Consider the following 27601-nt stretch of genomic DNA (forward strand, 5'->3'; position numbering starts at 1 on the left):
TGTGAATAGTGTTGCTATGAACATTCATGTACAGGTTTTTGTGTGGACATATGTTTTTACTTTTTGGGGTATATAACTAGAGTGGCATTGCTGGAATGCAAACTGTTTTAACTTTTTGAAGAACTGCCAAACTGTTTTCCAAAGTGGCTTTACTTGATTGTATTTTAATAATTGATTTTCTGTTTTGGGTTTAAGCAGTTGTTTTTCTAATTTTTAAAGGTGAGTGCTTAGTTTATCATTTTTCAACAAAATTATTTTCTAAAATAAGCATTTTTTTTTTTTTTTAAGAGATAGGACCTTGCTCTGTCACCCAGGTTAGAGTGCAGTGGCCCCATCATAGCTCACTGCAGCCTCAAATTGCTGGGCTCAAGCTGTCCTGTCTCAGCCTCCCAAGTAGATAGGATTACAGGTATGTACCACCACACCTGGCTAATGTGTTTTGGCTTTTTTCAGACAGGGCCTTGCTGTATTGCCCACGCTGTGGTAGCATCTTAAGTTGTTATTTTCTAAATTGTTCTAGCTTTAGTACACAAGTAATATTTTCACATTATCTTTCTCTTCTTTTCTTGTTTTTTGTTTGTTTGTTGGAGACGGAGTCTCATTGTTTTGCCCAGGCTGGAGTGCAGTAGTGAGATCTCGGCTCAGTGCAACTTCTACCTCCTGGGTTTAAGTGGTTCTCCTGCCTCAGCCTCCCGAGTAGCTGGGATTTACAGGTGTGCACCGCCATGCCTGGCTAATTTTTTGTATTTTTAATAGAGATGGGGTTTCACCATGTTGGCCAGCCTGATCTCAAACTCCTGACCTCAGGTGATCTGCCCACCTTGGACTCCCAAAGTTCTGGATTACAGGTGTGAGCCACCGTGCCTGGCCTTTGTTGGTATTTTCTAATTTACATTACGTTGTTATCTTTGACCAATGATTTATTTAGAATTGTGTTTCTTAATTTAATTTCCAAACACATGGGTTTTCCTGGTCACTGTTTTTTGTTTTTGCTTTTTTGAGAGAGTATTGCTTTGTCACCCAGGCTGGAGTGCAGTGGCATGATCATGGCTCACTGCAGCCTTGGCCATCCAGGCTCAGGTGATTCTCCTACCTCAGCCCCCAAGTAGCTGGGACTACAGGTGTGCACCACCATACCTGGCTAATTTTTGTATTTTCAGTAGAGACAGGGTCTTCGCCATGTTGCCCAAACTGGCCTTGAACTCCTGGGCTCAAGTGATCCACCCACCTCAGCCTCCCAAAGCTCTGGAATTACAGGCGTGAGCCACTGCAGTCATCCTCTAGTCACTGTTTTGCAATTGATTTTTAACTTGATTGTTTTGTGTTCAGAGAATGTGGTCTTTACGACAACAATAGTTTGTTATAGTTCGATACAAGAAACATAGAGCACTCTAAGTATTTTGAGCAGGAAGGAATGATTTGATTGGGGAGCCATGGGTTGGCTAAAGGAGTGGGCCCTGGCTTGGCTCTCCAAAATCGAGTCACCAGAGGAATTCTCGCCTGCTAGGCAACTCCTGCAACCATGGAGGTCCGTGCATATCCCCAGCCGTGATGGGGTCCACAGAACCTGAATCAGGAGGCCACAGTGCTGGAATGAACTCTCACTTCCTAGGAATCTAGAGAACGAACACTAGATAGAAAGCTGTTCCAGAAAATCCTCACCTTTCACATCTTTGTGGGCCAGCTGAGCAGCAGCCTGCGTAAAAGGGCAGGATGAGGACCTCTGCTTCACTGCTCTCTTTTGAATCCTGTACACTGCCTCTGATTGGCAGAATAAGAGGATCTGGAGATGTAATTTTGAGGTTTCTAAACTCTGCTTTACGTGAAGGCACCTCCAGAGATTGAGCAAAACACCTTCATCTCCACTACACCAATCCTTTGAAATTTATTTTCTTTTTTCACATGTGCTTGAATGTATATTGCACACCTGTTGGGTGCCATGATCCCATTGAGTTTGTCTGTATCAATTGTAAGATGCGTCGTTAGCTTATGTTCCATTAAGAAGAAAAAAGCTGACACCTAAACCAGGGGCGATGAATCCTTCTCACTTAGAATCTTTATTTATACTGTCTGATTTTTTTTCAACTTAATATTGGTTTCTTTTTTTTTTTTTCTATTGTGAACATATATAAAAAGTGAAATATGAAGCTGAGTGCGGTGGCTAACGCCTGTAATGCCAGCATTTTGGGAGGCTGAGGCAGGTGGATCACGAGGTCAGGAGATCAAGACCATCCTGGCTAACACAGTGAAACCCCGTCTCTACTAAAAATAAAAAAATTAGCCAGGCATGGTGGCAGGCGCCTGTAGTCCCAGCTACTCGGGAGGCTGAGACAGGAGAATGGTGTGAACCCAGGAGGCGGAGCTTGCAGTGAGCCGAGATTGGGCCATTGCATTCCAGCCTGGGCGACAGAGCGAGACTCTGTCTCCAAAAAAAAAAAAAAAAAAGTGAAATATGAGTACAGTAAGTTGGTCAAGGTATTCCTGAAGCTTATTTACAGATTCCAACTCCTGAATCAGTTGTCTACTCAGAATAGTTGATATTTGTGTTTTTCTACACAGTGCTTTCACCATAGAAGGCATTAGTGACACAGCAGTTCTTAAAGAGTGCTCCTATATTGTCTCCTGGATTTTTTTCTAATGTTTTGCAGAATTTTGTGCTGAGACTTTGTTGATCTTACCAGAAAGTATCAATGAATAATCTGTGGCAATGACTAGACTCATAATCCTTCATCAGATTATTCTTAAATTTTGTTTTTTGCATGAAACGTTAAAGAGTAGCAGTTGTTTAGTTTTGCCTCTAGCAATAGTCAGATTCACAGCTATGGAGGCAATGATATGTAAATGTCACAATTCACTTCAAATATGTTAAAATGTGAAAAAAAAGCACATCTTATAATCAGTGAAGTATATTATGTCCATTAAATCAAGCTTGCTATTGTGTTGGTAAGATCTTCAACATTTTTTTTTTTTTTTGCCTTTGGGAAAAATTTTATTTTTACATGTACATCTGTCAATTTTTGCTTTATATATTTTGAGGCTATTTTGTTAGATGCATATAAATTCTGACTTTGTGAATAACTGAACAAAATATCATTATCTAGTGACTCATAGCTTTAGTCTATTTTTCTTAAAGTTTTTTTGCCTATTTTTTCTTATAGCGGTACCAACTTTTTGGTAAGAATTTGTCTGGTATATCACTTTCTACCCTTTTACCAACTTTTATGTATTCGTATGTTTTAAATATGCCTCTTTTAAAGAGCATTTAGTGGGATGTTTTTTGTTCTGGTTTTTAAGTCCAAGTTTTAAAACTTTACTCCTTTTTTTCACTTATGTTCATTGTAAATATATCAGTTACTTCTTATTGCATAACAAACTTCTTCAAAGGAATTGGTTTAAAACAGCAATGGCCTGGCTGGGCACGGTGGCTCACGCCTATAATCCCAGCACTTTGGGAGGCCAAGGCAGGCAGATCACCTCAGGTCGGGAGTTTGAGATGAGCCTAACATGGAGAAAACCCTTTTCTACTAAAAAAACAAAATTAGTTGGGCGTAGCGGCGCATGCCTGTAATCCCAGCTACTCAGGAGGCTGAGGCAGGAGAATCGATTGAACCCAGGAGGCGGAGGTTGCGGTGAGCTGAGATTCGCACCACTGCACTCCAGCCTGGGCAACAAGAGCGAAACCCTGTCTCAAAAAAAAAAAAAAACAAAAAAAAACTAGCAATGGCCTGTTGTCTCACCATCCAAATTTCCAAGTTGGCTGGCGGTTCACGTGCTGCTCTTGTCTGGGTTCACCCATGTTGTCATATTCAGCTGGAAGGCCAGCCGGGGGCTGAGCTCGTCCCAGATGACTTCACTTACGCGTTCGTCTGGGGCCTTGGCTGAGGTGCTGCAGCAGCTGGGACCTCAGGGACTCTTCCGTGTGGTTTCTTTACACAATGGATTTCATTTTCAAGGTTGCTGGCCCAGGGCTTGGTGGTCTCAGGTTCCAGGATAGGGGAGGGACAAGACCTTGAGGCTTGGGTGCTGGGCCCTGCCCACTGTCAAATCTGCCATCTTCTCTTGGTCAAAGGAAGTCCCAAAGCCAGTCCAGAGAAAACAGTGGGAAATAGACTTCCCTTCTTGAGAGGAGGAACCGCAAAATACCATGGCTGTGTTTTTCTGTCCACCATGGTAAAGATCAGTATATTTGGATTTTTTTTCCTGCACCCAATATTTTGCATTTTGTATTTCTAACAGTTGTTCTGTGTTTCTCTTTCTCTTTCCTTGCCTTTTTTTGGATTATTTTTTCTCATTCCAATTTTAATTTCCCTTTCCCAATTTGGGCATTTTGAGCTCCATTCCTTTCCTGCTTACCCTAGAAATTTTAGTATGCCTTCTTAACTTGCCAAGTCTAAAGTTGATCATCTATCCGCTCCACCTTCGAACCCTAAGAACTTTAGAGCAAATTACTTCCCTTCTTATTTACATGCTGTTGTTGTTGAGCATTTTAGTTCTGTTCTTATTCTATGAGATGTTGTTATCTTACACAGTCAGGTTTTTTTAAGATTTACTTATGGAAACCAGTGCTCATCATTTTCTCTTGCCGCTCACACCTCCTGTACTGGATCCCTTCTCTTGATTGAACTTATTTAAGAATTTCTGTTAGTGATAATGGTGCACCAGTGGCCAACTGTCAGTTTGTGTCTGAAAATGTTACCTTTCACCTAATCCAAAGAAGGCTGGGCAAGGAACCAGTGTCCTGGAACAGTAAAGATCAGCACATGGAGATTGAGGAGAAATGACAAGAAAGAAGGTTCCAAGGAGGTGGCGAGAATCGGACCCTTGGAGCCTCTGCGGCTTTCCTGCCTGCCCCTGCAGCTCAGTGCAGCATCCTGGCTAGCTGCGGCATGCCACTCACCTGGCCCTTTCCGTTGTTGCTAACACGTGACTGCCCTGTTACCCACCTGGATGTCATAGTTTGAATGCTGCTTTATCACCCACTGAGGTCACCTAACTGTCGAGTGGTGAGGAGAGGCAGAGCGCAGCCCCTGGCAGCTCAGAGCCTGCCCGTTTGTTCTGCGTGTCATCATACTGCTTCAGTAGTCTCCAGAAACTCATGCTCATTTAACAGTTGAGCCAGGCACGGTGGCTCATACCTACAATCCTAGCACTTTGGGAGGCCGAAGTAGAGGATTACTTGAGCCCAGGAGTTTGAGACTAGCCTGGACAACAACATAGTGAGACCCTGTCTCTACAAAAACAATTTGAAAGTTAGCTGGGCATGGTGGTACGTGCCTGTGGTCCCAGCTATTCAGGAGGCTGAGGCGGGAGGATCACCTGAGTTTGGGACGCTGAGGCTGCAGTGAGCTGTGATTGTGCCATTGCACTCCAGACTGAGTGACAGAGCAAGATCCTTTCTCAAAATAACCAGTTTAAATTGCTGGATATAACAGTGTTATGAGATAGGTGTTATTTCTGTGTGTGTTAAACCACGGCTCCATGTAGTTTCCATGTAGTGGATTAACTGGGACCAGTGCTCAAAGCCCATGCTTTGCCAGTGTTCTTAGTTTCCTGCAGAATCGGCCAGTCTCTGAACTGACCAAAAATCTAAAAAGCTCCATATCACAACAAAAATTAGTATTGATTAGTAATAAAGGTAAACTTAAGGGTAAGAGAATCAATTTCAATTAGGACTAGGTAGCCAGAAATACACAGTTGTGAGTTAAATGACCAAATTTTTGTTCACGGTACGTATTATCACATTTGACTTACAGTGACTAAAACATAGTGAGGGTTCTGGCCACAGTTCATAACTGTGAAACTCCATCTTTCTCCAGGAGAAGTCATAGGACTGCGGGTGAACTCCGTGGAAGATCTCATATGTTTGCATATACATGTATATAAAATGTGTCAGGGTGTCACTATTTATAGCAGTAAACTAGAAAGCTGCAGCTTCTTGGTAGATTGGAATCTGTTAGATAACTAGATTATTAATATAACTTGAAAGTTAGAAAGTACTGAATCAACTTGGAGATACCACCTGCTTATTTTTTAATATGAGTATCTGTGACAATCTCCCATTTTTCCTTGATTCTGAGATACAAATTATACATTTTAAACTGCCTGAAATTAAGCATACATCTTATAATTGATAGGCTCTTAGATTTTATTAAAGATGGTAAATAAGGGAATGATTCTGAATTTCTTAATATTATTGCACACTTTGTTAGTGGTTGGTTTAGGATTTATATATACACCTTTCATTTCTCAGTCTACCATCAAATGATGTTAACCATTTCACATGTGGGATAAGCAGCTTATAACGTGTGCTTTCCTTTTTCCCTCCCAACCTTTGTTCTGTTTTATATTTGTTATTAACCCAATACATGTCTTATTATTTCTGCTTTAAACAATAACAGTAAATCTTTTAAAGAGGTATCTGTCATGAAGGGAAAGTATTCACTCACATAGTTATCATTTACAAGACTTTCATTCTTTTGCATCGGTAACAAATTTTTATCTGGTATCTTTTCTTTCCCCCTGCATGAAGGACTGCTTTAACATTTCTTGTAGTGCAAATGTGCTAGTGGCAGATTACTTTAAGTTTTTATATCTGAAAATGTCTTTGTTTCATCTTTATTTTTGAAAGAGATTTTGCAGGGTGTAGAATTTTGTTATTTTGTTTGCTTGTTTTTTTATTGTTTATGTTTTAGAGATAGGTTCTTGCTATGTTGCCCAGGCCAGCCTCAACTCTTGGGCTCCAAATCCTCCTGCTACAGACTCCCCAGTGGCTGAGACTACAGGCACATAACCACTGTGCCTGGCTGTTTTTCTACCCCCATCATTTCAGGCAACAGGATAAATCCAGTCCCTGTTACTCCATTGTGGCTGGAAGCAGAAGGTCCACACTTAAGTACTTTAATTAAATTCCTACAAACCTGAACCTAAAACATAGACCTCAACAACTGTGAGTCTCTGTGATTTTGCAGATCTAAGTTTGTGGAAGGCTAGTGCCTGAGAAAGGCAAGGATTTTGGCTGAATGATGTGAATTTGCTCCTGATTCTTATGTAAAGCTTCACTGGCAGCACCCTTTTACTAAAATGGAGGATTTCCTGCCTTCTTTCCACATTGTTTTTTCCTTGTGGAAACATTTATATTTGCTATCAAGAATTAGAGTAAGAATGTTGAAACCGTATGTGCTGCACAGACTCATTCTCTTTTAGAGCCTGATGCATTGTTAGAAATAATCCAGTGTGTCCAACCTCCTCCATCAGACGAGAACTGAGTCTGAAGGACCTTTTCCTAGCCTGTGTCTGGAATGTCAGGATTTTATAGGGAAGCTCGTGGTGGGTGCATTCAACCAGCTTTAGAGATTTCATGCCAGACCAGTGATTTCCAGTTAACCTGCCTTTTTTTTTTTTTTTTTTTTTAGCAGCTTTATTGAGGTTGGAGGGGAAGTTTTCATTGTATGCCTTTTTATATGTTTGTGTATGTGTAACCATATCCATATATTACTTTATCCATTCAAAAATAAACTGCTAGATTTCTTGGGAGGAAAAAACCACTTGACCTTTGTTTCTTCTTACCTAACAGAGTCCAAGTAACAAAACATACATGATGTCAATAAGTGAATCCAAGCCTTAGATAACTTTGATTGAAGGCTGGTTTGTTGCTGTGGAAAAGATCTGGATAATTAAGGACACCTTCTCTGAACATTGCTTATCTTCCCATTTTTAGTATGGCGGTCACGTGTGTGAAATTGTCTGTGTATCAGCAGATTCTGTGACTGCAAAGTTATTTTGGATGCAGAGGGATACTGATAGAACGTCACTAAACAGCTGGTCTGACAGCTAGATGTTGGTATTTGCTATACAATCTGGGTGTCCAAAGACACAATAGGACAGCAAGGTACTTAGAAGCTCCACAGAGACTGGTTCAGAAATATTTTATCACATACTCCTATTCCTTTTATTTGTTCCTTTTCATGTGTCAAGGATAATTCTGTTACTTCCTAGTAATGCTTTCCCCAAATATCCTGAGTGATATTGCTACAGATGTTACTAGCCACTTAATACCTGAAAGTTTTTTTTTTCCTTTTTTTTTTTTTTTTTTCCTTAAGAGAGAGTGTCTCACTCTGTTACTCAGGTTGGAGTGCAGTAGCACAGTCATAGCTCGCTGCATCCTCAAACTCAAGGGCTCAAGCGATCCCCCCACTTCAGCCTCTTGAGTGCCCGGGATTGTGGGCATGCACAACATGTCTGGCTAATTTCTTTTCTGTTTTTTGTAGAGACAGAGTTTCTTTGTGTTGCCCAGGCTAGTCTCAAACTCCTGGCCTCAAGCAGTCTTCTGGCTTTGGCTTCCCAAAGTACTGGGATTACAGGCGTGAGCCATTACACCTGGCCAAATACCTGAAACTTAAATATTTTTTTTAACATGAAAAATTCAAACTCTTAGAATGTAAAATGGATAATGGATCAAATAGATTTAATAATTGTTATAATTTTGCTCAATTCTTTTTTTTCCCCCTTTGAGGCAGAGTTTCACTCTTGTTGCCCAGGCTGGAGGGCAATGGCATGATCTTGGCTCACTGCAACCTCCCCCTCTTGGGTTCAAGCATTTCTCCTGCCTCACCCTCCCAGGTAGCTGGGATTTCAGGCACCCACCATTACATCTGGCTAATTTTTGTGTTTTTAGTAGAGATGGGATTTCATCATATTGGCCAGGCTGGTCTGGAACTGCTGACCTTAGGTGATCCGCCCACTTCGGCCTCCCAAAGTGCTGAGATTACAGGTGTGAGCCACTGTGCTCAGCCTCAATTCTTTTTTTGCTAAAGTATTTCGAAGTACAGACATAATAGCATTATATCCCTATATACTATGGCATGAATCTCTAGAAAATACATTTCTCTACACAGCCACCATGTCTTTGTCCCACTGTACAAAATTTTCTTTTAGACGTGGAAATTCTGATTGCAATACTGGTAAAGTAAACGGCTAGTGCTTATTCAACTCCTTAGGGCCTTAAGGGGGTAGGAAAAGTAGGTATTACTGAAAGATAAAAATCAAGGAAGTCCTTTGATTCCGATTAAAAGGTATTTTAGGATCTTTAGAGTTAAATCATCCTGGTGTTTAGACTCACTTTGTACGTCTTCACTCTGTGTTAACAACCAACCCTGCTCATCCTTAGGGTAGGAGGAGAGAAACTGTAGATAGACTTTCTTAAAAAGGAAACAGAAATGTATGCCGATGCTTGAATTAAAGCTCTCCCCTTGCAGGCTCTTATTTTCCTATATCTGCACAGGAGAGCTCAGCAGAAGAAAATTCTTTTCGTAAATGTTGTTGACCGACTTGATTTGAATCTTCAGGTACATTTACTTTTTAGTAACAGGATAGTGTCAGTCAGCTGGTTACTATTAGATATACTTTTTGCCATATTGAAATAAGATGCGGCTGGGCGCGGTGGCTCACGCCTGTAATCCCAGCACTTTGAGAGGCTGAGGTGGGTGGATCACCTGAGGTCAGGAGTTTGAGACCAGCCTGGCCAACACGGTGAAACCCCGTCTCTACTAAAAACACAGAAAATTAGCTGGGCATGGTGGTGCGTGCCTATAATCCCAGCTACTTGTGAGGCTGGGGCAGGAGAATCACTTGAATGTGGGAGGTGGAGGTTGCAGTGAGCTGAGATTGCGCCATTGCACTCCAGCCTGGGCAACAAAAGTGAAACTCCGTCTCAAAAAAAAAAAAGAAAAAAGATGCTCCCTCAGATGCGTAAGAGTAATAGTTTTGAAGATTCGAGAACTGTTTGCTTGCTTCTTTATTTTATTTGATCTCTCTGGGCATTCGATGTTGGTTTTCTGCCTGTTGAAATTCTTTATTGGCTTTCATTCTTTCCTACTTCTCACATTATCTCTTGATCTGGATTTCTTTGTGTTTCTTCTCCTTCAACGCTAAGTGTGGTGCGCATTCATTCCACTCGTGCTCTTTAGCCGATCACAGTAAAATGTCAGATGGAGCTAGGCTGAGCCAAGGAGAATAGAGCATAGACTTTATGGGCTTCTCAGAAGGAAGACTTCTCACTCTTGAGAGAGACATAGGACTAAGGAAGCATGTAGTTTCAGTTGCTGGGGGAAGCCTAGAGCGAGAAAGAGACAGACTTTAGGATGAAACTGACACATTGGAAGGCAGGATGAACAGACTGGGTTACTGATGACATCGTTGAGCTACCAGACCACCCAATAGCATGTTGCATGACTTTGGATCTCCTTGAGCTTATCCTACGTGGACTTTGATGAGCACCTTGGAGGTGTATATTCATGTCATTCATCAAATCTGGGACATTTCAGCCATTATTTCTTCAAATATTTTTTCTTTTTCTCCTGGGAAAGAATCATTAGACTTTCCGTGGCTTTGGTTTCCTCATTCATAAAACGAGGATAATAATGGCTGCTCTCAGTTATTTGGGGGGTTTAATGGAGATGACCTGTTAGTTGATCAGTAAATTGTAGTTCCTTCCTCATTCATTGCTTGACATAGAGGATTGCTTAAGAAAACAGCAGTGTGAATACAAAAAATTAGCCAGGCATGATGGCAGGCACCTGTAATCCCAGCTACTTGGGAGGCTGAGGCAGGAGAATTGCTTGAACCTGGGAGGTGGAGGTTGCAGTGAGCCCAGATCCTGCCATTGTACTCCAGCCTGGGTGAGAGAGTGAGATGCCGTCTCAAAAAAATAAAAAAGAAAAAGAAAACCACAGTGTGGAATTTATCGACACTTAGATCTAATACAGGAAGCAGGAAATTACAAATTTTATGTTAATTGTATTATCTGTATCTTTGTGAAGCATATTTTATTTTTTTCTGTTTGAGACAAAAGTTTATTAAGAAAGACCTGAAGAAAATATAGTGTCTTTTTGCAAAATTTTTTTGCTTTGCCATGTTTACTTTATCATGAGCTGAACATTGTGTTCTTAATTTATATCGTAATGAAAACATTTAACTGATTAGGGATCAGACACAGTACCTACAGTACCCTTGAAAATATTAATAAATTTGTTCTCTTTTTTTAGGCATAACCATTGCCATCCAAAAGTTATTTTCTGTGATGAACAGCTTTTTGGTTTCAGATGACCATTGGCTTATTTAGGAAGAGGATATGGCCTGCTTTTTCTCTTTTCATTTGTCTCTTTCTTTTTTCTTTTTTAAAAATTATTTATTTATTTATTTTTTGAGATGGAGTTTTGCTCTTGTGGCTCAGGCTGGAGTGCAATGGCGCGATCTCGGCTCACTGCAACTTCCACCTCCTGGGTTCAAGTGATTCTCCCGCCTCAGCCTCCCGAGTAGCTGGGACTATAGGCGTCCGCCACGGCACGCAGCTAATTTTTGTATTTTTAGTAGAGATGGGGTTTCACCATGTTAGCCAGGATGCTCTCGATCTCTTGACGTCATGATCCGCCTGCCTTGGCCTCCCAAAGTGCTGGGATTACAGGCGTGAGCCACGTGCCTGGCCTGTTTACTTTTTTAATCTACACAATGGGCTTCTTTGATGTTATTGGTACATATCTTCTGTTGCAGTGCACAGAAATGTTTCTGATATACCTAGGAGTAAAATTGCTGGGTCATAGCAGATGCACTTCTTTGATATTAATAGACAAATTGTTTTCCAAAGTTCTCTCGATGACAGGTCACAGTCTGGTGAGATTGAAATTCATGTGTTGTTTTCAAGGTTTTTTTGTTTTTTGTTTTTGTTTATTTTTAAAGAGATGGGAGTCTCGCTCTGTCACCCAGGCTGGGATGCAGTGGCTGGTCACTGCAACCTGGAACCCCTGAGCTCAAACGATCCTCCCACCTCAGCCTCCTGAGTACCTGGGACTACGGATGTGTGCCATCACGCCTGGCTTTTTCCCCAAGGTTTTATATTTTATCAGTTGTACACGTATTAAAGAGTCAACTGTAATGTTTGTAATGGGGGCAAGCATTGCCTTGCCTTGTCTCTTTTTTGTCCCCAAGGTGTAACCACTTTTATCCCTTTTTGCTTTTTTGTGTCTATTTCGGTATCTGTTTTGCATGTCAGAGGCTTACCTCCAGTTTGAGAAGGAAGAAGTAAAAAGTGTATTAGAAGCTCTGAGTGCAGCAGAAGGCCGTGTTGACTGTTTCTCTGTAGGGTGATGTGGGTGTACTGGTTGTTGGTGTCTGCCCCTCAGATCAGTATCTTTAGAGCTGAAGCCTGTGGGATGCTTCAGAGAAGACGCTTGTCCCAGCCCCTCTCCAGGGTGGTGGGAGAGGAGTAAATGGCCCGTGGCCTGCAGTCGGGGAGCCCAGTGGGGAAGGCGGCTTGGTGATGAGTATGTCTGCTTTTATCTCTCAGCCCTGTTTTTAGTAGGGTGCCCTTGCCCTCAGACGTGTTAGAAGTGCCCTAGTCTCTCTGTTTTGTTCTCTAAAGATAAATAAGCAGTCTTCCGTGGCGTGGGAGAGAAGAGGCAGGTATCCAGTGGCATTTCAAAGAGCCTCTCAACCAGTTCTCCTTATTTTAGTTGACCCTCCTTCACAGCCCCCTCCAGAGTTACGTGGTGAAGCCAGAGCCTAAGCCTTGTGGGGATTCTCTCACGTAAATTAGGTTACTTGGTCTACGCCACTGTGGGCTTCAAAGTTTGCTTTTCCATGTGGAGTAAATCAGCTGTGGCTAGTCCAGTTTGGCTTCAAGCTTGTAAAAATGTGGCGGTTCTTTCTGTTGCCATTCTCTTTGTTGTGACAGGTTTTGAGTTTTTTAAATTGCTAATTATGATTACTACAGTTTTAGTGGATGTCTCCTTTTTTTTTTTTTTTTTTTTTTTTGAGACGGAGTCTTGCTCTGTTGCCCAGGCTAGAGTGCAGTGGCACGATCTCGGCTCAGTGCAACCTAATGGAGGTCTCTTGTTGGGATTTTAATTTGTATTTCCTTGACTATTAAGAGAGTTGACATCCTTTTATCAGCCCATTGATATTAATTTTTTGGTCTTGTGCCTATGCAAGTCATTTGCCCAATTTTCTTTTTTCTTTTGAGACGGACTCTCGCTCTGTCACCCAGGCTAGAGTGCAGTGGCGGGATCTCGGCTCACTGCAACCTTTGCTTTCCTGTTTCAAGCGATTCTCCTGCCTCAACCTCCCCAGTAACTGGGATTACAGGCGCCCACCACTACACCCAGCTAATTTTTTGTATTTTTAGTAGAGACGGGGTTTCACTATGTTGGCCAGACTGGTGCAGAACTCCTGACCTCAGGTGATCCACCTGTCTCTCTGCCTCCCAAAGTGCTGGGCTTACAGGCATGAGCCACTGTGTCTGGCCCCATTTGCCCATTTTCTAAGCACGGAGTTGTTTTGTCTTTTAAAAATTGACTTGTGGGCCAGGTGCGGTGGCTCACGCCTGTAATCTCAGCATTTTGGGAGGCCAAGACGGGTGGATCACTTGAGGTCAGGAGTTCAAGACCAGCCTGACCAACATGGTGAAACCCCGTCTCTACTAAAAATACAAAAAATTAGCCGAGTGTGGTGGTGCACGCCTGTAATCCCAGCTACTCGGGAGGCTGAGGCAGGAGAATCACTTGAACTCAGGAGGTGGAGGTTGCAGTGAGCTGAGATCGTGCCACCGCACTCCAGCCTGGCGACAGAGCGAGACTCTGTCTCAAAAAAAAAAAAAAAAAAAAAAAATTGACTTGTGGCTGGGCACAGTGGCTCACATCTGTAATCCCTGTGCTTTAGGAGGCCAAGGTAGGAGTTTTGCTTCAGGCCAGGTGTTCAAGGCCAGCCTGGGCAACATAGCAAGACCCTGTCTCTAAATTAAAAAAAAAAAAATTAGCCAGACATGGTGGCGCATGTCTGTAATCCTAGCTACTTGGGAGGCTGAGGTGGGAGGATTGCTTGAGCCCAGGAGTTCAAGGCTACACTGAGCCATTGCAGCATTTCACTCCAGTGAGATCCTGGCCAGCAGAGTGAGATCCTGTCTCTACAAAAAACAATAATACAATTTGTAGGAGTTACATATTTTGAATCCAAATTCTTTGGCAGTTTCTGGCTCAGCTCTTCTTCAGTTTGTGGTGTGGAACTTTTGGAGAATAAAGTTTTTATTTATTAATTTTGTTTTTGAGACACAGATTCTGTGTTGCCCAGACTGGAGTGCAGTGGCACAGTCAGCCTCACAGTCATGATCATAGCTCACTGCAGCCTCAAACTCCTGGGCTAAAGTGATCGTCCCACCTCAGGCTCCCAAAGTGACTGGGCCCACAGGCATGCACCACCATGCCTGGCTATTTTTCATTTTCTTTAGTTCAGATGGGGGTCCCACTGTATTGCCCAGGCTGGTCTCGAACTCCTGGCCTCAAGTGATCCTCCCACCTTGGCCTCCCAAAGTGCTTGGATACAGGCATGAGCCACCTTGCCTGGCCTAGTTTCTTAATTTTGATATGATTAAATGTATTAATATTTTCCTTTGTGATTTATATTTTGTCTATCTTGTTTAAGAAGTCCTTCCCTGGCTGAGTGCAGTGAACCCAGGAGACGGAGGATGCAGTGAGCCAAGATTGTGCCACTGCACTCCAGCCAGGGTGACAGAGCCAGATTCTGTCTCAAAAAAAAAAAAAAAAAAAAAAAAAGTCCTTCCCTACCCTGAAATTATAAAAAATATTCTCCTATATTTACTTCTAAAAATTGTATAGCGTTTCCCCTTCACATTTAAACCTTTAATCCACTTGTAATTGATGGAAGATATGTGTGATTGATAACATACAATCTGCTTTTATTTTTTCCATATAAATAACTGTTTTCACACGTATTTATTGAAGAGTCCAGTCTGTTTTTGAGCTGAGTGTCAGCTCTGCTGTGAATCATATTTTCGTCGGCCTGTGGTCTTTTCCTGGGCGCTGTCTATGTTGATTTATTTATTTATTTATTTTAATTTTTGTAGAGAAAGGATCTCACCATCTTGCTCAGGCTGGTCTTGAACTCCTGGGCTCAAGCGATCCTCCTGCCTCAGTGTCCCAAAGTGCTGGGATTAGAGACGTGAGCCACTGTGCCTGGACTTAGCCTTCTTTCATAGTCATCATTTTATTTGTGAGACTCATCCATATTGATAGACTTAGCTCATTCTTTTTAATTTTTTTTTTTTTCCCCGAAACAGAATCTCCCTCTGTTGCCCAGGCTGGAGTGCAGTGATATGATTTCGCCTCACTGCAGCCTCCGCCTCCTGGGTTCAAGCAATTCTCCTGCCTCAGCCTCCCGAGTAGCTGAGATTACAGGCATGCGTCACCACACCCAGCTGATTTTTGTATTTTTAATAGAGACGGGGTTTCACCATGTTGGCCAGGCTGGTCTCAAACTCCTGACCTCAAGTGATCCACCCACCTCAGCCTCCTAAAGTGCTGGGATTACAGGCATGAGCCACCGTGCCTGGCCTGAAAAAATATTTTTGTTGGATGGGATTCTATTTTATGAATGTACCGCAGTTTATTCGTGTTCTTACTGATGAATATTTAGGCTGTTTTCTGGTTATAAAGAGCGCTCCTATGAGTGTCTCAGATACAGTCTCAATGGGAGCATTTCTTTAGGATAAATACCTGAGTATGGGATTGCTGGTTGGCAGCATGTACCCACCTCAACTTTGCTGGATGTTGCCAATGTGTTCTCCAAAGTAGTTAATTATTTTTTTCTTCTTTCAGTGCCTGAAGACCTCTCATTAGAAGAGAGAGAAGAACTTCTAGACATTCGTCGAAGAAAAAAGGAACTTATTGATGACATTGAGGTAAAAAAAAAAAAACAAAAAAAAAACAAAAATCCAAAACTCTGTTTTTTGCTTTTGAGTAAAATAGTGAAAGAGTAGCCTCACAAAAATGTAAAAAAAAAAAAAAAAACAAACCCCAAAAACAAAAAATAACAAAAAAAAAGATGTTTAGTGTGTGCATATAAGAACTACACAAAGAGACAGAGTGAAAAAGTTATCAAGTTGGGAAAGCAAAGACTCCACACAGGCAGTGAGACCCTGGGTAGAAATCAAGACATCGTAGAACTGAGGTCAGCAGTAGCCAGCTCGCAAACCTGGGGCCACAGGCAGCGTATCATCTAAAGCAGCAGCAAGCCACGAGTGCATTGCTCTGTCAAATTGTGCACTGAGACCCTCTTTCGTTAACCAATATGTTTTTTTGTTTGTTTTTTTCTTTTTGCTTTTTTGAGACAGAGTCTCGCTCTGTTGCCCAGGCTGGAGTGCAGTGGCACAATCTGGGCTCACTTCATCCTTTGCCTCCTGGGTTCACGCCATTCTCCTGCCTCAGTCTCCCGAGTAGCTGAGATTACAGGCACCTGCCACCACACCCAGCTAATTTTTTGTATTTTTAGTAGAGACAGGGTTTCACTGTGTTAGCCAGATTGGTCTTGATCTCCTGACCTCGTGATCCGCCCACGTCAGCCTCCCAAAGTGCTGGCATCACAGACGTGAGCCACCACGCCCAGCCACCAATATGTTAATGTTCTAGCACCTAGAACATTGCGTGTTCCATTTTTGGCTCTCAGATGCCCTTTGAGTGAATACGTGGGCATGTATTGGGTTCCAGCTGTGTACCAAGTGCCTACCAGGTGGTAGGAGTAGGATGACACATTAGGCCGGGCACAGCGGCTCACACCTGTTATCCCAGCACTTTGGGAGGCCAAGGCGGGAGGATCTCTTGAGCCCAGGAGTTCAAGACCAGCCTGGGCAACATGGTCAAACCCCATCTCTACAAAAAATACAAAACTTAGCTGGGCATGGTGGCGTGTACCTGTAGTCCCAGATACTCGGGAGGCTGAGGTGGGAGGATCACCTGAGCCCAAGAAGCTGAGGCTACAGTGAACTCTGATTGTGCCAGTGTACTGCGGACTGGGCAACAGAGCAAGACCCTGTCTAAAAAAAAAAAAATTAAAGACGAATAAAAACACAGGCACACAAACATGGGCTCTTCCACACTTGTGTACTTTACTCAGAGGACGGGGTAGAGGGCGGTCCCACAGGAGAAGCATGTGAATAAAGCCACCGTCTCGGCGTGGGAGAGCCTGTGATTGTTACAGAAGTGATTCAGAGGGCCGGCCCTGGCTCCTTCTGTTTGGGGCTTCCTTGGGAAAGTCAATCAGACATGGAGGTCTTCTTTGAGAAGCTTTCTAGTCATTGTCATTGCCAAAATAAATGTGGCTTCACAGGCCACGGCAAGGACAGGCCTTGTCCCACACAATAGCTCCTTTCTAGGAGTTTGCGTTTTAAGTCCGAGTGTCTTGGCATATAATAGGGTCGTGAATAAAAATGTCTTTGTATTTGAAAGGTAATTCATGGAAATTTTTCTTCTAAGGTTACCCTTCATTCTTGGGAAAATCAGATAACCCAGAATTGGTCTCTGGTGGAAGAATAAGGATGTATATTATTTGGACATTAGTAATCAACCTGCTGGATAAATGTGGAATCGTAATCTAGCTCTAACTACTTCATTTTATCAGTGAGCACACTGAGGCCCAGGGAAGTTGGAGGCTTCCAGAGGTCAGTCTCATTAGTAGGGGTCACATCAAGGGAAAGGGGGTCTGTCCCCTCGGATGCATTTGGCTTCTCTGAGTGCCCTGAGTCAGTTCTGTTCACCCCCTGGGCTCTGTCCATGGTGCTTCATCTCATTCAAGGTGATACAAGTGATCCTGAGACCACTGACCTAAACACACCTGAGCTTCAGCCTGAGACCACCGATCTAAACACACCCGAGCCTCAGCTTCTCCCTGGGAACACAGGCAGTGTTGAAGGAGGAGGCAGGTGACTGTGTGCATGGCAGGGCTGAATAGTGCAGTTAAGCGAACTAAGGACTCATGGCTTTCCTTTTGCTGGTTTTTTTTTGTTTGTTTTTTGTTTTTTAAAAAAAGAGACAAAGTCTTGCTCTGTCACCCAGACTGGAGTACAGTGGTGTGATCATGGCTCACTGCAGCCTCAAACTCGTGGGTTCATGCAGTCCTCCCTCCTCAGCCTCTCTAGTAGCTAGGACTACAGGCGTGTACCACCACACTCAGCTAATTTTTCTGTTTTTCTTTTTTGTAGCAATGAGGCCTTGCTACATTTCCCAGGCTGTTCTCAAACTCCTGATCTCAAGCGATCCCTCTGCTTCAGCCTCCCAAAATGCTGGGATTACAGGCATGAGCCACCGCTCCTGGCTTGGTTTTATCTTTTCACAGCTGGGATATTTCCCCCCAGTGTCCCTGCCTGATTTTATATACAAATACCCTAGGATCTGCATAGTGGACCCCTCTGAACCTGGTATCTGATGAAAAGTGAGCAAACAATTTTGTGTTCTCCTAAGCTGTGGTGGCTTTGACTATGAAGCTCTAGCTGTATTGATAATAGTATTGGTTTTTCCATCCCTGTGATGCTCCATTGAGACCGCAGGGAAGCTTGTCACAAGAGAACTAAAATTTCTGAGTCTCAGGGGAGGAAGGTTAAGACCCACTCCCCACCTCGAAATTCTTCTTTTTTGACAGAGGCTGAAATATGAAATTGCAGAGGTGATGACAGAGATCGACAATCTAACTTCCGTAGAGGAGAGGTAACAATTTGTGGCTATACCTTTAAGCTATTTACTCTTTTCTTTCTACCTCCATCCTCTAGTCAAACTTGCAGAAAGTGGGGTGAGAGTGATTGGGATGTGGGGAGCCTGTGGAGTTGTTAATTCCTCTCCTCTCCCCCCACTCTGCGTGGAGGGGTCCTGGGGTGTTTCCCTGTATGTTACCTCCCATTGCCTCCTCTGTAAGTCATCATGTGCCTTTATAGGTTCAGGCATAAGCACAGGCACTTCAGGGTTGACCCGCACAGAAATTACCTGCCTGTGTCATAAGGAGCTGTGCTTTATTAAAATCACTGGTTTGCATCATTAGCTTTTTCTGAAGTGTCTCAAGTTATCAAATGTGAACAGCAATGGTGGCTGCACCACCCCTGCCGCCACTGCGGAGGCTGGAGGCCCCTCCGTGAGGGCCTGTGCTTCGCTTCCTTGAGCCCGTTGTTGCAGGGGAAAGTACACTGGAGGGCCGTGACTGGGCTGCATTGTGAAAACAGCATGAGTGATTTTTAAATTCTTTCACACCAATAGCAAAACGACTCAGAGGAACAAACAGATAGCCATGGGAAGAAAGAAATTCAACATGGATCCCAAAAAGGTAAGAGAATGCTCTCCCTTTTCTGGCCTGCAGGAGATGGACTAACTGATTTGAACTGCCGTTTCCCTTTTGGACAGAGGTCAGAGGTGGTCCACCCTGTCACCTCATAAAAGACTGGGAGTTGAAGGCACATTTTTATCAAAAAGGGGCTTGTCGCGAGTGGGGTGAAGCAGAAGTGCCTTGTAGGGCTGGTGCCCTGGGCAGAAAGGCCTTTCTTTCAGAGTGAGGTGCTGGGTGAGGAAGCAGCCTCACAGGCACGGCTTGGACGACTGAGCACAGGCCGGGCTTGGCTGCAGGCAGTGCCCTTGCTGTCGAGGCTCATATTCCCATCTTCCCACTTGACCTGGGTCAGGGAATCACGTGACTAGGAAGGAGCAGGGGTGGGAGTGGAACCTTGGTGTCCAGAGGTTACGGACTTTATAATCTGGGTGGGTTAAGTGGTTCACATAAGAGGACTTTATTCCTCCATTCACCTTAAAAAGCAGGTGTCTGTGAAAAAACAAGGGATCCTCCACATTTAAGCCAGCATCTTTCTCTTTCCTTAGGTTGGATTTTCTAGGGAAACATTTGAAAACCGTGAAACCTGAAACATGTAGCTGCTTGTTTTTGAGACCGAGCTAAGGGATTTGGCAGAATCTGTGAAGCTTTTTGGGGGACATTTTGGTTTTGAGAAAGAAGGGTAGACCTAAGTCTTCAGGGTTGAGGAGAGGAACGGCGTGTCCACGGGAAGGTCTCGCTGCAGAGCTGGTTCACGCCACTCCTGTGGTCTTCAGTCGGTCTGCACTTTTTTTTTTTTTTTTTTGAGACAGTCTTGCTCTGTCACCCAGGCTGGAGTGCAGTGGCACGATCTGGGCTCACTGCAAGCTCTGCCTCCCGGGTTCACGCCATTCTCCTGCCTCAGCCTCCCGGGTAGCTGAGACTACAGGCGCCCGCCACCATGCTCAGCTAATTTTTTGTATTTTTAGTAGAGATGGGGTTTCACTGTGTTAGCCAGGATGGTCTCCATCTCCTGACCTCGTGATCTGCCCGCCTCGGCCTCCCAGAGTGCTGGGATTATGGGCATGAGCCACTGCGCCCGGCCTAGTCGGTCTGTACTTCTCACGTTCCCCTTGCTTTTCTGGCACTGAGCCTCTGTGCTAATGAGTTAATTATTTGTTCACTCGATAAATATCTGATTGCAGAATTCCATTGTACAAGGTCTAAGATCTGTAAACTCACATAAGTGCAGGTGCAGTTGCAGGTGATATTTACAGAAGTGCATGTCGTTATTTCCTGCTCACGGTTTGCAGGTCTGGGACTGCAGGTATGCGCCACTGCACCCAGATAATTTTTTTTTTTTTGAGACAGAGTCTAACTCTGTTGCCCAGGCTGGAGTGCAGTGGTGCGATCTCGGCCCACCGCAAGCTCCACCTCCCGGGTTCACACCATTCTCCTGCCTCAGCCTCCCGAGTAGCTGGGACTACAGGTGCCTGCCACCACGCCCGGCTAATTTTTTGTATTTTTTTTTAAGTAGAGACGGGGGTTTCACTGTGTTAGCCAGGATGGTCTCGATCTCCTGACCTTGTGATCTGCCCACCTTGGCCTCCCAAAGTGCTGGGATTACAGGCGTGAGCCCACTGCACCCGGCCGAGTTTGACCTCGTTGGCCAGGCTGGTCTCGAACTCCTGACCTCAGGTGATCTGCCCACCTCAGCCTCCCAAAAGTGTTGGGATTACAGGCATGAGCTACTGCGCCGGGCCATGTCTGGATTTTCTTAAGGCCCAGCACATCTGCACCCAGAGGAGGGTTTTTGTTTAATGCATACACTCTAGCCACGGTGAAAACTTTCCTCTTGCTTTCTGGTTCTCTGCTTATGGGGCATAAATCATCTCCAAGATGGAATGAAAATTGTCAATTTTGTGAATTTGGAAATGATTTGATATTTTGGGTAACAGCTTTTCTTTAAGGAGTTGGAACTGTGGAGTTAGATTTATCAGCAGATTTAATAAGCATTGGAAGCATCTCAGGATTCTTATGGAAGTGGATGTACTCAGAACTGGATCTTATGTTTTAAGGGGGCCCAAGTAGTGCAGCACAGGGCAGCACACCAGTAAGTTCATGGATAAATTCTAATCTCATGAAATACGTACAAATAAATACTTATTTTTTAAAGGGATGCTACTGAGTCCTGGTGCGGTGGCTTACGCGTATAATCCCAGCACTTTAGGAGGCCCAGTTGGGCGGATCACCTGAGGTCAGCAGTTTGAGACCAGCCTGGCCAACATGGTGAAACTCCGTCTCTACTAAAAATACAAAATTAGCCGGGCGTGGTGGTGGGTGCCTGTAGTCCCAGCTACTCGGGAGGCTGAGGCGCGAGAATCGCTTGAACCTGGGAGTCAGGTTGCAGTGAGCTGAGATTGCATCACTGCACTCCAGTCTGGGCGACAAGAGTAAGAGGCTGTCTCTCAAAATAAGTAAATAAATAAAGTGATGCCACTACTGTGCATCAGGTTTCAGCTTCATGAGCATAAACTTTTCTTCATGCCTATGAAGCCCTCTCTGTCAGGCTCTTGACTGTCTTCCTGTTTTATATATACCGTGTGTCAGATTTATAATAAGGGCCAACAAAACTACAAGTTTTGTAGACTTGAATATAGCACTTGTCAGTCCACTTGAGCCTTCCTAACACAATACCACAGAGGGGGCCGGGTGCGGTGGCTCATGCCTGTAATCCCAGCACTTTGGGAGGCTGAGGCGGGTGGATCACGAGGTCAGGAGATCGAGACCATCCTGGCTAACACAGTGAAACCCCGTTTCTACTAAAAATACAAAAAATTAGCCGGGGGTGGTGACGGGCGCCTGTGGTCCCAGCTACTCGGGAGGCTGAGGCAGGAGAATGGCGTGAACACAGGAGGTGGAGCTTGCAGTGAGCCGAGATGCAGCCACTGCACTCCAGCCTGGGCGACAGAGCGAGACTCCATCTCAAAAAAAAAAAAAAAAAAAAAAAAAAGGCCACAGAGGGGGTGCTTAAACAATGGAAATGTATGTTCTTACAGTTCTGGAGGCTGGAAGTCCGAGATGAGGGTGCCAGCATGATTGGTGTCTGGTGAGGGCTCTCTTCCTGGCTTGCTAGTAGCCGCCTTCTTGCTGTATCCTCCCATGCTGGGGAATAAGGAGAACTTACTCACTCTAGGGTGATGTTTTTATAAGGGCACAAATCCCATCAGACCAGGACCCCGGCCAGGACCTCATGTAACACTGATTACCTCCAAAAGACCCCGTCTCCAGATACCATCGCAGTGGGGGTGTTGTGGGCTTCAACATACGAATTGTCGGGGGGACACGGACATTTCGTTCACAGCTGCAAAGGATGATCTCACATGCTTCAGACACAACTCAAAATTATATCTACCTCCCCATGCCCCTGTTAAACCTGTAACACTGTGAAGCATGAAGACATTGTCAGAGGAGATACATTCCTTCCAGCTAGGATGGTGTTTTCTAAGTCTCAGAGTGATGGCACTTTAAACAGGGAGCTTTGGTTTGTTCAGGTGCATTATTTCTAGAAGTAGTACTTGAGTTCATCAATGAGTAAGAGGGAAGGTTTGATTAGATCAAGGAAGCTGAAAACGCTCTGCAGCCTCTCCTTTATTCCTGATTTCCTAGAAATGCCTTAAATAAAATATATAAATCTATATGACAAGCAGGGGTCCACTCAGTGGACTAGAAATTGAGGAATCCCTGGAAGAAGATAAATGGGATCAGCTGAAGAAGGAAACACTACCCACAGCACATACAAGAAAGAACTGCCAGGGGCGGCAAGAGCAGCTTCAGAGTTCCCCGAGTGCAGAGGAGGTACATTTGGGGAACAGGACTGTGGGAGGGCCGTCGAGACTGGTCACGCTCTCCTGACCTTGTGTCTAGCAGTGATTGTGTTTCCAGGTGGGAAAAGCAAGAGGGAGCACTTAGTCCATGAAAACAGGCAGCGTCCTCGGTGGGTGGCAGCACCAACAAGGAGAAATACCCACTCCCAGAGACCAGCCGTTGGCTGCCTGACCTGCTCCTCTGCCAGATCACTGGAGGCAGCTGCATCAAAACCCAGAAGCAAGTAGCATTCTGTTAGGCCAACAGCGACCCTAAAATACACAGACAAACACCCACCAAACACCACCAAGCGTTTGAGGAAACCAGCACCATGAAAGAGACATGAAACCCAACAAACAGAAGAACTAAGGCTGGAGGAAACAGACTTAATGGAAATAATAGAGGCGGGGAGGGCGGCTCATGCCTGTAATCCTGACGTCTTGGAAGGTCTAGGTGGGAGGATCACTTGAGCTCAGGAGTTCAAAACCAGCCTAACATAGCGAGACCCTCATCTCTATAAACAGTTTTTTTTTTTAAAATCAGCCAGGCATGGTGGTATGCACCTGTAGTCCCAGCTACTTGAGAGGCTAAGGTGGGAGGATCACTTGAGCCCAGGAGTTTGAGGCTACAATGAATTGTGATTGCACCACTGCATTCTAGCCTGGGTGACAGTAAGACTTTGTCTCTTAAATCCTTTATCAAGCCAGATGTGGTGGCATGTGCCTGTAGTCCAACTACTGGGAGGCTAAGGCAGAAGGATTGCTTGAGCCCAGGAGTTTGAGGCTGCGGTGAGCTGTGATTACACCACTGCACTCTAGCCTGGGCAACAGAATGAGACCCTGTCTCTTAAAAAAGAAGCAGGAGGCTGGGTGCGGTGGCTCACGCCTGTAATCTGAGCACTTTGGGAGGCCGGGGTGGGTGGATTGCCTGAGGTTAGAAGTTCAAGACCAGCTTGGCTAACGTGGTGAAACCCCGTCTCTACTAAAAATAGAAAAAAATTAGCTGGGTATGGTAGCAGGCACCTGTAATCTCAGCTACTTGGGAGGCTGAGGCAGGAGAATCACTTGAACCCAGGAGGTGGAGGTTGCAGTGAGCCTAGATTGCACTAATGCACTCCAGCCTGGGCGATAAGAGCAAAACTCTGGCTCAAAAAAAAAACAAAACAAAACAAAATAACAACAGAAGAAGCAAAAAAACAATAGGAGGAAGCTTTTTATAGTAGGATATTTGTGTATATTATAAATATCATCAAAGAGATACGATAGGATGTTTCTTATCCATGATACAAAAATGGGGGATTGTGAAAAAGAACCTTGGAAATGAAAACTAGGAGTGTCTGTCACATCATCACTTGAGCATATGGAGAAGACGTGGCTGAAGAGTGGACGTGTGCTAGAAGAGAGTTTAAGAATTCTTTATTCAGTTTTGCAGAGACCTACAAGAAAACATGCAAGGTGGGTCCAGCAGCCCAAATTTCATGTAATAGAAGTCACAGAAGGAGAGAATGGAAAATGGAGGAGAGGAAATATTTCAAAGAAATCTTGGAATATTTTAGAACTAAGAAAAATCCTTAGATTCAAAGGCCCCACCAAATGCCAAGCAGGATAAAAATTGAAAAGACTTATACACATAGACGTGTCAAGTAAAATGTTGTAAAACTCATGGATAGAGGAATTCATTAAATTTCCCAGGAAGGAAAGATCAGATTACCTGAGAAGAAATGAGGAGCACAGCAAGCTTGTCAGGGATGCTGGATCAAAGACAGGAGGGGAGCAGTGCCTGCCAAGGCCTGAGGAAACATGATTTAAAACCCCAAATTCTGTCTGTCCTGTCACTCACAAGAGAGGGTGAGGAAAGACATGTTCAGACACACAAGGGCTTCTCTGATCTCTAGGAATTGTGTAATTGGAGCGTGACACCTCAAATCAAGAAATGACTACATAGGATAAAAAAGGAAAGGCATGCAAAGAAACAAGCAAAACTTTTAATGTCAAAGTGAGAAATTTATTGTTTAAAAGATTTTTTTTTAAAGTCCAAATTTATGTCAGTATTTAAGTAGCAAGGGGGAAAGGAAGGAAGGAAGTAACAGCTAAGGTTTTCTAGATGTTGATAGATAAAAATAAGTTTAAGTCAAAATTTTAAGAGTAATCACTGAAGAGAAATAGGATTTTTAAATTATTAACAAACATTGAATAAAGTTTGATCCGTTCAACACAAGGCTGGAAAGGCCTGTGAAATAGAAAGTACCAAATAAGGGGTCAGGAGTAAGTGCTAACCAATCAGTGCTCACCGTAGATTTGATTGGACTAAAGTAATGACAAGACAGACACTTGGGTATTAATAAAATAATAAAAAATAAAATCCAGCTTCGGATTGAGACCCACACCTAGAAGAGAGACAGAAAAAGATAGAGCAGGTGTAGTGGGTCAAATGGTGCCACCGCCCCCATTTCTGCTGTTTGACTTTTAAATGGTATTTTAAAATATTAAAAATTTCTAATAATGTTAGAACACTCACTTTCTTTTATGAGTATTTACCTAGTGTATTAGTATTCTAGGGCTGCCATGACAAATGACCACCAACGGGGTGGTTTAAAACAAGAGAAATCTATTCTCGCTCAGTTCAGGAGGCCAGAAGTCCGAGATCCGGGGTGTGGGCAGGATTGCTGCTTAGACTGAGGGAGAATCCCTTCCAGCCTCGCTCCTGGCGGCTGCCACCCTCCTGGTCTCCACAGCCGTGGGCACCTCACTGTGGTCTCTGCCTCCATTGTCTTGTGGCCTTCTCTGCACCTTCTCCTCTCTGTCTCATAGGACAAGTGTGATTGAATGCAGAGCTTCTGTGTCCTCCTCCTCTGCTTGTCTCTTTGTCACCTGCCAGATAGCATTCTCCAAGAAATGTCAGTGTTTTGGGTGTTCTGAATTTTAGGGCAGGCCTTGAGCATCCAGAGGAAGGCATGGGAGCCTCATGCCCGGGCCCATTCAGTTCCCTGGGCTTCAGCTGACAGTGGCAGGGGCCTTCACCATGCAAGGTCAGGCCCCCAGCCCTGTAGCCCCAGAGATGATAGGACAACCAGTGATCCCCCAGGGTGTCCTGTCTCCCCTCCCACCTGCAGCTGATGGCCTCACCTGGCTTCTCCACCGGCCTCACTTGTTTTCCTCACTTAGAGCCAATAGCAAAGCCCCAGCACTGTCTTTCCTGCCCTAGGCTCTGTTTTCAGGGAACTTGGGCCGCATTAGGCCTCTCGAAGGACCAGACCTGCATTGCTACAGTGTGTGTGTGGTTTGTGTGTGTGGTTGTGTGTGGGTGTGTGTGGTGTGTGTGTGGTTGTGTGTGGGTGTGTGTGGTGTGTGTGTGGTTGTGTGTGGGTGTGTGTGGTGTGTGTGTGGTGTGTGGTGTATGTGGTGTGTGTGTGGTGTGGGTTTGTGGTGTGTGTGGGGTGTGTGTGGTGGGGGTGTGTGGTGGGGGTCTGTGGTGTGTGGGTGTGTGTGGGGGGTATGTGGGGTGTGGGGTGCGTGTGTGGGGTGTGTGGGGTGTATGTGGGGTGTATGTGTGGGGTGTGTGTGTGTGGTTGGTGTGTGTGTGTGTCTGTCTTGTAATTTAGATGGTGCCCCTGTGGGTGTGCCCACTTAAACTCTCACCAGATACATATGAGAATTGATTTAGGATTGTTAGACTCACAGATTTTTTTGGAGAATAGCATTAAAACATGGTGCACAAATTCTAAAGGTACAGCTTGAAGAATCTTTATAAATTAATACACTCACATAACTGCAACCCAGAACAAGCCGCAGTTGTAGAATATTACAGGGCACCTTTCTGGTGCCTTATCCTAGGGAATTCACTCCCCAGGGTAACCAGTCCTTAATCACCATAAGTTAGTTTTGCCTTTTTAAAACCTGCTATGAATGGAACTGAAATACTCTTCCGTGTCGTCTTTTGCTCCATATCATGTCTGTGGGATTCGTTCTTGTGAGTGTTCATTCCATTTCATGGCTGTAGAGTCTTCCATCATGTGATTATGCCAGAATGTATTGATCGGTTCTCTTACTGACTGTTTTCAGTTTTTGGAAATAAGGCTGCTGTGGACGTTTGTGTGTTTAAAAAAAATAGGAAATTTCTGGATGGACCGTGAGGGTATGAGGCAGCCCTGGTCTTGGGTACTGAGAGTCTTAGCTGGATAAAGCCTCTCTGAATTTGTAGAAATGGCCTCCTGGCAAATTGATTTCTGAATTCCCTATTCCTTTGCCACCCTTGCCAACACATATTTTGAAACTGGCTGCAAGGCTGTGTTAGAGGTAAACGTTTCTATTAATAGGTTCCTGGGACTTCTCATGAGACAGTGCTCAGCTGATTCAGGCCAGGGGCAGCCCATTGCCTTTGAGATTGTCAGCTGTGCTGCAGCCCTCAGAGTGGGCATGAGCTTTGACTGGATGAGCTTGGTGGCACAGCATGTCAGATAATATGTTTTTGGTATCAGGTAATAGAAAATCCAACAAAACGTATCTTACACAGGGCGAGGTTTATCTTCTCACACAGCTGTGTAGCAGTAGGTGGCTCCCAAGTGGCAAGAAGGCGGTCCCTCTACCCATCTCAGGGTGTCCCATGTGAG

The 27601-nt window shown here is 44.3% G+C and overlaps 1 protein-coding gene across 3 annotated transcripts in view; it reads left to right on the forward strand.

Moving 5' to 3' along the window:
• CYTH3 (cytohesin 3) overlaps window positions 1-27601 on the forward strand; it is a 158066-nt gene that overhangs the window by 113615 nt on the left and 16850 nt on the right. For all 3 annotated transcript variants that reach the window (XM_063708092.1, XM_031013118.3, XM_055346537.2), the window contains 3 exons: window positions 15663-15745; window positions 18478-18542; window positions 19083-19149. In XM_063708092.1, coding sequence (XP_063564162.1) covers window positions 15663-15745; window positions 18478-18542; window positions 19083-19149 — 215 coding nt within the window. The remainder of the gene's footprint in view (window positions 1-15662; window positions 15746-18477; window positions 18543-19082; window positions 19150-27601) is intronic.

Source organism: Gorilla gorilla, chromosome 6, assembly GCF_029281585.2.
Source record: "Gorilla gorilla gorilla isolate KB3781 chromosome 6, NHGRI_mGorGor1-v2.1_pri, whole genome shotgun sequence".
NCBI lineage: Eukaryota > Metazoa > Chordata > Mammalia > Primates > Hominidae > Gorilla > Gorilla gorilla.